This window comes from Barbatula barbatula, assembly GCF_947034865.1.
Source record: "Barbatula barbatula genome assembly, chromosome: 22".
In the NCBI taxonomy this organism is placed as follows: Eukaryota; Metazoa; Chordata; class Actinopteri; order Cypriniformes; family Nemacheilidae; genus Barbatula; species Barbatula barbatula.
The window spans coordinates 3578796-3591606 of NC_136785.1; the positions used below are offsets into that span (position 1 = coordinate 3578796).

The 12811-nt window shown below is 39.8% G+C and overlaps 2 protein-coding genes across 5 annotated transcripts in view; both read right to left on the reverse strand.

Moving 5' to 3' along the window:
* Window positions 1–12811, reverse strand: part of nedd4l (NEDD4 like E3 ubiquitin protein ligase) — a 55028-nt gene that overhangs the window by 21246 nt on the left and 20971 nt on the right. The window contains exons 6-13 of one of the 4 annotated variants that reach the window (XM_079487116.1): window positions 5560–5610; window positions 5035–5085; window positions 3476–3537; window positions 3072–3174; window positions 2133–2293; window positions 1860–1995; window positions 1440–1625; window positions 532–609 (exon numbers count right to left, since the gene is read on the reverse strand). In XM_079487116.1, coding sequence (XP_079343242.1) covers window positions 532–609; window positions 1440–1625; window positions 1860–1995; window positions 2133–2293; window positions 3072–3174; window positions 3476–3537; window positions 5035–5085; window positions 5560–5610 — 828 coding nt within the window. Of the gene's footprint in view, window positions 1–531; window positions 613–1439; window positions 1626–1859; window positions 1996–2132; window positions 2294–3071; window positions 3175–3475; window positions 3538–5034; window positions 5086–5559; window positions 5611–12811 lie in introns of all 4 variants that reach the window. The other 3 variants (XM_079487115.1, XM_079487118.1, XM_079487117.1) reach the window with 3 other exon arrangements.
* On the reverse strand, window positions 8695–9876 carry LOC306911640 (uncharacterized protein; the record flags this gene model as incomplete). Its single annotated transcript, XM_079487119.1, has 1 exon — window positions 8695–9876. The coding sequence occupies one exon, from the start codon at window positions 9874–9876 to the stop codon at window positions 8734–8736; it is 1143 nt and encodes a 380-aa protein (XP_079343245.1). The 3' UTR covers window positions 8695–8733.

A 12811-nucleotide genomic window follows, 5' to 3' on the forward strand; every position in this document is an offset into this window, starting at 1 on the left:
TCACTATATTCACTATTCAGCTTTCAGTTGATGTAAAAATCTCAATGTCGGAAAATTTACCCATAAGGCTGGTTTTGTTGTCCAGGGTCACATATAGTAGAGCATAACGTCAATTTACATAACAGAATGGAGCCGGGTGGATGGGAGAGTTAGAAAATCCGGCGGCTTAATGTGATGCTGTTTCAGGGTATCAACATGTGGATAATAAATGACAAACCTTTATTTACAATAACATGCCTTAATAAATAGTTCACAAATTTCGTAATGTCTATTATTAAGGAAGTACACCGGGCCGATTTCACTTTCAAATTTATTTCATGAACAACAAAGTGATATTCCCAATACCACCTTCACCACGCTTTTAAAGGTAAAGCTCATTAGAGATGACAGGAACATTCTGAAACCTTCCAAATGTGTTAGAGACTTGATTTGACACTGCAGGAGTTAAAGACATACGGCACTGAGAGACGGAAAAAGAAATGAGCACATGCAGAGCGAAGGAAGTGTGAGGGAGAGAATGAGCACGAGTACCGTTGGTGTGGGAGGCTGAGCTGGATCGACGACTCCATCGGTCATGCTGGAGGAGCGGAGACGTGAGGAGAGAGGACCCTGCTGAGACGTAAAGACCTCAGATGTTGTTATAAATTAATAAAGACAAACATCTTATATCTTTGTGGCTATTTAAAAAATGCTGTTCAAGAAAATAACAGGCCTTGTTCCGACAAGCGGCAAAAATCGATTTTATCCGTATCAAATCAATTTTGTTGTTTGCAGTCTGAACGGCAAAAAAATATAATAAAAATTTCAGTAACCTGTTTCAAACCACGAGCTTTGATACTTTAAAATGAGATTAAAGTGACATTGCAAATCACCAGATTTAGTTTTGGTCGTTATTGAAGGTAGTTTTATGTTTTATGAAAGTGTCTGTAACATTAAACACTGTATATTTAATAATGAACAAGCAGTTTTAAAAGAAGCATATGCAACTACTAAATCTTCTGACACGTTTTGTCTGTTAAAGGCAAAAGTTTCCATTTTTCATCCCCGTTTCTAAAATGTCAGCTTCTCATTTTCCAGTGTCAAAAGACAAACATATTGTGGCAAAACACCAGCAAATAAACAGCAAACACAAAAAACACTTTTGTGGTTGTGTGAAATGCTTATTATATAACTAATTTTCAACATTTTACATCAAAGAATAAAAATGTTTTTAAAACACATCTCATCTCAGAAACTATGGTGACATGAAGGATTCTAGTTAGTGAACATTTTAGGTCGATAAGTGTACTTTTTATGAAGTAAAGGCAACTGGCTTATATCATGTTCATTTATGCATTAACATTCATATATTTAACTGCAGCTGAAGTGTGTGATAATGATAAGTCCATGTCCGTAGATCCGTTTAATATTATAATTGATCTATTTTCTGTCTTTCTTACCACCTCGGAGCTGGGTCCTGGGATCTCTCCGTTCATGTCTGGAGCGAGAGATAATCTAAGGCTGATCTCATCTGAGAACTCTGGAGTGCTGGAGAGGGGCACTGCCAGCGAAGAGGGACCGGACTGAGAGTGATTCAGACCCTCGCTCAGTAAAGCAGGATCTTCCTCTGATATCGGTTCCCATGACTGAAAGAATAATTGCAGTAGTGCTTTAAAATGCCATTAAAAGTAATATACATGTTACGCATTCTGAAAGATGAGTGTAAACGTATGAGCACTGAACAAACTCTCAAATGAGAACTGAATATAAAATGTTAAAAAGCATCTATTTAAAGGATTTAATTAAGAACTAAAAGCTTTATGGAAATTGCTTCACGAAGCTATTTCCATGCGGCCTACGTCAGGGGTTCGAATACTAACATCATCAATGTCTCGGATGTCAAGCTGCTCATTTTCCAGGTCTTCGCTGATGTGCCGTCGAGAGCGGAAAACTCTATGGGCTTCCTGGTTGATCTGGCGCAAGTGATTATCATTTTCCGTTTCTGAGACCACATCCCTAAAGCACAGACGGGGAGAAAGAATTTGTTCCGCACTGCGATCACGATAAATTCAATACAGCAACTATTCACTAGCTCTCAAAAAAATCAATTGTGACAAGTTGCTCTTTAGTACTTAATATAATAGATCACATACACACTACTGGGCCTCTTCCATTGCGTGGAGCGGTTGTTGTGGTTCACGTAGTAGGTGCGACCCAAGTTGTCCACCTTCTCTTCCCAGCCGGGGGGCATAGGAGGCAGGAGCTGCTGGGGTCTCTGTGACCCTGGATCTGTGGAGTCATTCACCTCCCAGCCCTGAGAAAAACACAGATTTAATAGAGAATATTCAGAAGAAATGGTAAGAAAAAGACATTCATCATTATCTCCATTTACAATATAATAAACTAAATGTAATACCATATCATCGGACAGGTTTAGGACTATCAATAACAATTTATTTTTGTGATTATTGATTCAAATTCTGGTTCTCTCAAATAATCGGGATGTGACCACATCAAAACTCTTTGAAAATACAGTTGTGTGGCATATTTGTACGAAATCCTTTTATTTGAAATGGTATTACCCAAACAGAGGGAAACAAGTATTCACTATTTAATCTCACTTTCCACAAGCACAGAGAGAAAAAATTATGATCATACTGAATTTTAAACTGAACCAAGGGAACAAAGGACAGGAAGCTAGAAAGTCAAAGACGGAAATGCCAGACGGTCATCTTTTCAAAGCAAATGGCATCTCCTTCAAAACGAAAAATGTTAAGCAGTCTGTGGGGATCAGAGAATGAAACAGCCATTTCAGAATGACAAGACCATCTCTATTCACTGAAGTGTAAGAGCGGACAGCAAAAACACAGAGACATTTAAACTTCACATACGAAACATTTGATTTCAATCTGTCTGTCATGATCTATAAGGTCAGATAGAAAGGCCAACATCCCCACAAAGGGATACACAAGATCCAAATTTAAGTTCATACATGTGATGTCTGGGAATAAAGAGGGATTTTGATGTCTTGAGAAGTGTATGAGAGAGATAGAGAGAGAGAGAGTGAGAGAGAGAGAGAGAACTGAATGTACCTCGGCCTCTTCCCTCATCTCACTGGTCTCTTCCTCGTGACCGCCGTTTTTTGGCAGGTAAGCCATCTTCAGCCTCAGGTATCCTTTCACACGAGACTTATGACTGCAAGAGACGTCAAAAGCATGTCATAACTGAATATAAAATACAATTACATTTTAGTTTAATTATTAACGCAGCAGTTTAATAAATATGCAATAATTGCGTATGTACAAAGGTATTTCATTGGCCAATGTGGTAACTGTACATTTTGTTCTAAAACTAAACAACCTCCTGGAGCACATTCAAGCTGTATCACATTGAACGCCCGGTCCTGTGAACAGGGTCACAGCGCACAGCCAACACATCACACTATTTGTGACTTCAAATATAACAGCTAGTGTTTATAGGTGAGATATGTACTGACCTTCTCGGACGGAGCAGAAAGTCCTTAAACGTGTACGGCCTCTCCATTGCAGGGTCCTCCGTCTACCAACAGACAAAACAGAGACAATAAACAAATGTGTCAAATCTATGGTAAACTCATAAAGCACCTATACTCTATCTATATAACAGTCCCGATTTGGGTAGGGGGCATACAGACCCATGGAAAACGTCCAAATTTTACATAACGCTGTTCTAGTGTTACGTTTCAATTGGCCAGGTTGAATATTCATGACAGAGAAATGAAAATTGATGGAATTGGCACCTCTGATGGAGCCCAAAACCAAAACTATGTGAGGAAAGACTGGAGGCCCTGAAGGAAAAAGGGAGAGCTTTCCTGTTTGGCAAGTCTGGATTAAACCAGAGGCAATAAACATTGAAAGAGGACTCTTTAAGAACTCTTAAAAGGTAGCTTAGTCAATAAACAAACTGCAAGTAAATGTCTGATCCAAACATATAAAAGCACTTTTAAATACAGTTAAAGCAGGCTGAGAAAAAATGCGTGGACTGGACTTCAACCACGCAAGACTGAACAGTGGATATGTAGGCGGCCGCAAGAAAAACAGAGCAGAGTCTGTGTTCGTGTCTTTAATGTGCAATCCAGCAAAGAGCTTTCGCATAGCCACTGGAAACAGTTTAGACAAACATAAGACTTCTTCCATTCCAAATAATTTCCTATGAAAGTCCACGGTGGGAAAACTCTGTCTTCGGTAACTGGAATAAAATACCATATTGAAAACCAATGATTTTAAAGTTTGCCGTGAATGCATTCACAATGCTGCATGGCCTCAAGTGCCTTAAAGTTATGGTTCACCTTTAAAATAAAAATTCTGTCATTACTCACATTGATGTCATTTTAAACCTGTGTGATAATCTTTCTTCTGCAATACACAAAAGAAGATATTTTGAAAAATGTTGCTAACCAAAAACCATTTTCTAGTAACCGAGCGAAATATCTTCTTTTTGTGTTCTTCAGAAGAAAGAAAGTCATACGTACTCGAGGGCATGTTTATAATGAAATACATTTTCATTTTGAAGGTGAAATATTAAAAAAAGATACTATATATGGTAAATAATATTTGAAAGGCACAGTAATATTTTGTATTTATTAAATTATTTTACCTAACGTACTTCTCTACCGAGGTTAATAGTTTCGCTGATCAGTGATAAACAGTAAAGACATTTCTAAGTGATACCTGTCACCCTCTCATGATTCTTGGACTGAGAGAATCATATATTTTAACATGGCTTATATACTGGATTGATCAAACAGCATCCAGAATTTTTATAATAAACAATAGTAATTTATGTTGTGCCCCGGAAACAAGTAGTTTTTTTTTTAATGGCATAGACTCCTTCAAGGCAGCCTGTGTGTTTACATTCCAGCTGATTCCCTTTCCACTCCGTACAGGGACATGTGTTTCAATATTCACAGACATCATCATGTGTCGTTTATTCTTTCTCTCGCAATGTTTCTGTACAGCATTCTAAAATGGGAAATTTGGACAACCCCTGAAACAAAACTAGCATTCATAATCTTACCGGTAAATGAGTGAGAGGTACATCCACCTGCCCGAGGAAATCATCTCTGGTCTGAAAGACAAAAGAGAAAGAGAGTATTATAATAAGAGAGAGAATGGTATTATATTTTGGCAATGCTGACAGCAAGGAAAAAGGTCTGCATTATCAAAGAAATATTCAGAAAATTTGTTTTAGGTTTGATATAAAATAATGAAACTTTAGACAAATTTGCAAGGAAAATCACCAAAATGAGGACAAACATACACCTGCGTAACCCAAGAGGCATGAATGAATGTGTGCGATAGGGAAACAGAGAAATAAAGGTGACGTTATTTCCGAAAGGCATCCATTTAGAAGAGAAAAAACCCTGTGAAGAGCAGCAGATGAGCTATATGTGCAGTTCAAAGGTCAAAGTCAGGAGGAGTGAGTTAGTGCAAGAACCGCCAATCATAAATCTCCAGTTCTACTCAAAATCCACCCACCAAATCCCCCAGGCAAAACGGGTGAGATCGAGACTGTTTGGGTCACATCAGACCAGTAAATTACCTGGCCCAGGTTGAAAAGCCCATTCTTGGAACGATCATGACCAATGTGATCCTGTGTGTGGAATAAATGTATTAAAGACAACAACGTCCAGTACACAAACCCAGTCTGGGATACAGAATATTGGAGAAGGGCTATAGCAAAAATTCAATAAGTCATTTTATTGAAAGGACGGTTCACCAAAAAACGTATATTCTGTCATCATTTATTCACCCTCATGTCATTCAAACCTATATATGACTCTTTCTACTAAGGATAGATATTTTGAGAAATGTTTTGGTGGTTTCATACAATGAAGTCAATGGGGGCAAATGCTGTTTTGTGTCCTTCATAAGAAAGAAAGTCATACAGGTTATGTAAGACATAAGGGTGAGTAAATTATGAAAGAAGGCTTGTAACCACACAGTTCTTGGCCACCATTGAATAAAATGATGGTCAAAAGTGTCTTAAAATATATTTTATGTGTTCAACAGAACAAAGAATAAAACTTGAGGGCGAGTAATTTTCATTTTTGGGTGAACTGTTGCTTTAAGGCAATAAATCTACTGTATCTCAATAATTATCTTATTATTGTAATGCTTTACATACACACAGGCCTAACTAAAATTGACAACATTTTGAGAACATTGTGGGATAAAAAGAGCAATCAATTGCTGACAGATAAACAGCGGATTCAATCCAAGACCTTAAAACTGGTAAGACTACAGTATGCATTCAGAAACACTTAAAAAAAACCTACTGACCGTACGTACACGCAGAAAACTGCCGTCAGTTATTCAAGTCAACTAAACCAATGACAAACAGAAACTAGAAACCAATACGCCGACTCTCAATCTGGCAGTAAATTATTAGGGATCCTGACATTCTTTTCCGATCTTGGGTCTTCCGACACCCATTAAGTGACACCAGCAGATCACGCAAGCAAGCACAAGCTTTGGATAACAACACTCATTAATAACCTTAAGGTTAAGTGCCAGTCTCTGTTTGAGATGGTGAGTGCATGGCAGGGCCAGAGATGCATTCGAAAAATTCCACTCATCACAGAAACGCTTCTATGCTGGAGACAAATATGCCACAGGTCACTTGTTTCATTTAAATGTTTTCTCAGGGTCTGATCGATTATAAAAACAGTACATCATTTTGAAATCACATGAGCATTATTCATAGCAATTTTGCATTATCACAACTCCTACGATTTGAAGGAAATATCTAGAAAACCCAAGAAACTGATTGAATCGTAAAGCTCAAATTCTGTCTCGTCATAGATTCCCATCACCAGGGAAACTATTCTCCTGTCCTTTTGCAATTATTTATTTTATGTCTTTTAACTTCAAAAGGACTTTGAAGACCATCAAGATATTATGTTCTTTATGACCCTGAAAAGTCCAGTTCCCACAAAGTGCTCCGAGAGATAAAAATAAATATTTGCTTAGTCATCGTCCATTACAAAGCTGAGTTAGCACACGGCTCGCTTAAGAGGGTGGAAATTGCAGAAATAGGAAGAAACCGGTAGAAAACAAGATCACAGAAGTGAGAACCAAAGGCCATGTTTAAATGTAAACACAACGAGATAAATAAACCAAACAATAGAGAGACCAAGCTTATTTCTTCATTGGACTCTAGGTCACGTAGCTACTTTCAGCGACTGCAAGGTTACGGTTTGGGGTTACAACAACTGAAGCTCCAAAAAAATACTTCACTTCCGCAGAGATGCTAAATTAAGATGGGACCCCCCACAAATATAGCAACAGAGAGGTCCTGTCAAGAACTGCATCGCAAGATTAGTCAATGCTGGATAGAAGCTTTTCTCTTTAATTACATTTGGACTTGCCATTTTACTTTTTTACCTACGAGCATACAACCAGATAAAAAAGTTGGCGCAGCAGACTTAAGAGAGATTTCCCCCTACACAGCTCTCATCGCGCTGAAACCGAGACGGCGAACAGTCACATGAATTAACCTGAGAGCAATCTCAAGTCTAGGGAAATTTCCAAGCCGTGTGACAGATGTGACATCTAGTATATTGTATACACATTATACCTAGTATACACATTACGGGGGACAAATGCAGTAAATGAAAGTTAAAGTTCAATATACTTATTTTACTAAAGAACTTTTTTCTATCTACAGGCATTTTAAAGAGCAGTCACATGAGGGACATGCAAGAGGGACACTTCATTTGATGAAGTCAGCCTGCTGGGACACTGACTCATTTCCAGTAATGCCTTCAGATCAGGTATACTGGAAATACATATGCTTCCTTTAACAGACGTGGAAATTGGGGAAGGTATTTGCATGACAGTCCAGTTTACAGAATCAGAAGATTCTAGAATGCGAAAGCCTCAGAAATTCCACTGCTGCTGTTTGCAAATATGATGAAAGCTCAACCCCTCCAAGAAACAACTTCACAACTAAAAAACACTTTTTTTTAAAGGAGTCCAATTTGATGAATTACATTTGGCATAAATAAAAACATCCAGTCGAATGAGAACCTTTGGAAAAAAAAATCAACAACCGCTAAACCTAAAGCCTTGAGCTTAATCTAACTGTGAGGCCTGTAGAGTTCTTAAATTTTGAGGGGTACATAACCACAATCCCGTTGTTTTTAAAAGTGATTGATACTGAGTTTTTCTTTGAGCAGTATGGGTGTAACTATATATTAAACTTTAATCACCAGAGAACAGCTGCTGCAGCAACTACCCAGGCCAAAAGAGAATGGCCAATTTTAAGACCAACAACAACAAGTCTAAAGATAGAACAGGCTCCTCTTTAAGAGAGGAGGGGAAAAACAAGTAGTCTCTATAAATTCGTCATATCATATTAAGTGTGTATGCTTTTTATTAAGAAATCATGCACAGTGTGGTTAAGTCTCGTCCCTGACCCCTTTTTCTTGGAATTTCCACTTCCCAGAACGTGAATAAGTCATCCCTGAACCCACCTCCTCTTTCCTTCAAATCCCGCTACCTCTTCCTCATCTGTTTTTCCTATTCCCCAACCAACCACTCACAAACCAAACACATACGCTTTTTAAAGTCTACGCTAAACACAACAAATATGACAATTTGGGTTCAGTTACAGGAAAGAGCAGGTAACTTGAAATACATTTCAAATATCGTTGTAGGCCCAAAAAATAAATAGGTAAAAATGACTGATGGCTTCATATTAAAAAATGTCTCATTACTCTGATGTCATTACCTGTGGACCGGAGTAGGCAGGAACCTTTCCAAAGCTAATATCCCGTCTGGTAATGGTGCTGTGCTCACCTCCTTGGCTGAAATATATCTTAAACTTCGGCTGTCTGGAGTTTTGTTCTTGCCTAATCTTGAATGTGCAGCCTTGAGCTTTATTCTGACCGATCTCGCTCGCAGTTTCCATTTCTGAGATTGGTGCATGAAGGTCTGGCATGGAACCAATGCGTGCGGGAACTCCTCTGGGTTGTAACGGCTGCGATGTGCTCCTCTCCAGACGGACCCGAGGGTATCGTACCACACGGCAACCTTTGGAGCCCATGTAGCCCAAATCAGTCACTTCAGGGGGAGAATTTAGGTTTGTTTGATGTCCCTGGTTCTGTTGAAGTTGGAAAACAAGTCTCTGGGTGCCAGGACCGCTGTCTGTGCTCTGTTGGACAGACCAGCGGTGACACTGGCCATTCTGACCGTCCTCGTTGTATGGCATAATCCTGAACTGTCCGATGTCCGAGCCATCTATAGATCTTCTCTGGATACAGAAACCATTGATGGTAATCCCTTGGTGACTTCCGTTGGGTACACTCATTCTATCGTAACCGTTTTGTCCATCACACGGCGGGACGCAAAAGACTTGTCTCTTAGGTTGAATGCGATCGCTGTTTGGGTGAATTTGTTCAAGGATGGATTCGCTGCAGGATGGATTGTCTCCTCTGTGGTAGGCTGGAGGTGGAGGTAAGAGCCAACCGACTCCAGGTTCAGTGTATGCTGGAGCTGGGTCAAATGGGTACCCTGGAGGTGGATCAAGGGGGGCATCGTCTTGCGGTGCTGTTAAACGTTGAAGCGATATCTGCATAGAAGTGCTCCTAGTCGTCCGTGGTTCGGTTTGACCCTGGAGCTGTGGGATGAACATGGAAGAACTTTGTTTTAGAGAGGCGTCACCCGACTCTGAGTTCTCAGCATATCCTCCATTTCGTGACTGTGTTCGGACCATCACGGCTCCAGCACCGCCGTGGCTTCTCCAGTTACTTGTAGTATTCTCATCTCCGCCCTCGGCCATACTGTTCAGCTGCTCCAACTCGGGCGCTGTGTTGCTACGACCAGAGCCAAAATATAACCGCAACCGGTGAGACATTCTCCTGTCTGCCTTGAACTGTCTCTGTCCAGCTCCGGCAGGATTTGTCTTGCCCAATATTTTCTGCGCCTTATCCCTTTTGCTCTCCCTCTCTCTGTCTTGCTCATCCACTCTCTTTCCTTTCTCTCTTTCCCTTACTCACAGACAGAGGCTGTGTTTTGTTTCACAGCTACCAGTGAAGCGCTGCCAGGGAGCTTAAAAGTTCAACCCACAAACTTCAGAGAGAGAGAGAGAGATAGAGAGAGAGAGAGAGAGAGAGAGAGAGAGAAAAAGAAAGAGAGAGAGAGAGAGAGAGAGAGAGAGAGAGAGAGAGAGAGAGGTAAATGCTAGAAAGAGGAGTGAGATGTGGAAATAAAAAACTAGCCCATGTGTCAAACTGTTGAGCAGCAGCCTGATAGCGACAGAAAGCAGAAATAGCCCAAGTGGCAAGCCACATTCCAGGCGTGATTGGATAAGGACGCCTGGCGCTCTTTGCAAGCAAAGGTGAGGGAAGGGTGGCCACAGTCACGTGATCCAGATGGTGGCCACCCCACCTCCCGGCTAGCCCCCAAACTCTCTCAGCTGCTACTGATCTGTCAGATGGAACTAGACCGCCGGGGGTGGGATGAGAAAGAGACGGATCACAGCTGACTCAGGAAACACACACTTCATAAGCTCATAATTCTTTGGCTCATCCCACACAGCGTAGACACTGGGCCAAGTCAAGTTGGGACATGGTGTTACCCATGATACATTCTTTATCGCTAGGAAATTTGATTAACAGCATCTTAAAGGTAGTAGAGATGTGTTTGGCATGCACATATTAAACACCACAAAAACACGATATTACAACCCCATCGGCTTGCTATGCGTAATAATGTGATTATCACTGACATTATACTATTCCTACAAAACAATTCCACAATGTAGTAAAATACTATTACAGATGTAGAAGAACTGACACATTTGTTTGTTAAAATGTCTACATTGCCATCAAGCATCTCCTGGGCTGGCGTTGGTTAAAATGTTCCATCTGCATTCAAAGTGCTTATAGGCAGTTTTTAACCACAAGTCATTTACTTTCCTCCAACACTGCAACAATGACTCAGGATGAAGCCCAGGAGCCGTTTCATAAGAGCTGAATAAATAAATTTACCATCATGACCACTCCCGAAACAAAATAAAACCATTTAAGGCAATTTATCCAACTTCAAACTCTATTTAAACTGGAAAACGAAATAAAAAGTCATTGTATTCATAATAAAAGCCAATTTTCTTCGCCAAAAACATGCCATCGATTGGGGTCAATACCTCTAAAGCATAAAGTGATGGAATTTGCTTTTGCTCCTCGAACGCAATTCAGAAAACAGTCTTTAGATCAATAACCCCAAGCCTCTGCTGCTGACAGGCGTGCAAATGTCATAATCGATCTGATGGAAACCAACGACACGCTGAGCAAGTTGCTAAGGCCAAAGTGACAATCCAGCGGGAAGACACCACATTATCTGTATGCGGGCCTGGTGTGACATACAGAGCACACAGAGGGAACTTTGTCCAAGGAGAAATGGAGGACGACTCGCATGCCAGAAGTGAGAAAGACCGCATGGATGAACAATCATGAATGTGTCCTTTGTTTAAAACTCTGGTCAAATTAAGAGTACCAACAGCATCCAAGTATAGTGTAAAGTTAATATTAATACTGAATAATGAAATGAACAACAACATATAAAAACAACCATTAATGCTGCAAATACAAAAAGAACAGACCACAAACTTAAGCATCACTATTACACAAGAGAGACAATGTCTCTAAACAGGGTCTAAAAGGTCATTCTACAAATGTTTAAAGACACCCCATGTGGAAACACTAGCCAGCATCATCAGTGTAGTCAGTGGCATGAGTGAGCGAGACTGATTCACACTGAAAGAAAGGTCGGGATTGTGCTCTGTAAGGGGTATTGTTTTGGAGGAGGGCACCAATGCCCAACAGTTGGTGAGCTGCGCACAAGGAATGGAGACATCATGGCGTTATCATTGGTTTCAAAGTGCCAAGCATTCTGGGAATTAAGAGCATGTTTTGTTGAACCAAACAGGCGTGATACAGTTCAAATACAGTGAATTCCAAAATGTTCACTTGGCCAATAAATACGTCTTAAAGGGACAGTTCACAAAAAAGATCTCATAATGTATGCACGCTCATATCCTACAAAGGAAGATATTTTGAGAAACGAACTGTGGTTTGCTTACCAACATTCTTCAAAACAACTTATTTTGTGTTCTGCAGAAGAAAGTCATGAGTGTGAATTCCATAATAAATGAATGGTCATGACATTGCATATTAGACAAAACAAAATAAACATGCCGCTGAACAACGTTTACATTTTATAGGCCGTTTTCCTAAAGCACGTTTTCTCACATATAAGACTTAAAGATGATTTTGTGACAGCGGCTCGAGCAAGAAAATTGAATTAGCAAAAACTTCTATATATTGTTGTGCACCTTCCATCGATTTGCTATAAAAAGAAGCCGTTATCAATTTACAATGGACCTCAGTCAATGATGGATCGATTGCTGGGGGTAGACCAGGTGTTGTGTAACAGCAAATCAAATCACAAATTAGGCTTAAAATTACTTCTACAATCTTTTGAAGTAAGTCTCTTCCAATCCTGTTTATGGATATCCAATATCACAGATACAGCACTACTGTAGTATAATCAGTCTGTTCTTTTTTAATATGTAACAGACAACAAGCTTTTGACATACAACTTAAAAACAACACGACTAATCATACCGGGAAGATGTTAATGTATTTCTGAATGCATTACTACAGGAAAACAAAGAGAGTTTGAGAAAAAGGAATGAAAGGGGAAACAACCAAGACCGCTAAAGAGAAGACGGGAATAAAAATAGACAGAAAGTGCATGTCAGCGAGAGAGCGTGAAATGGATTAATTAAA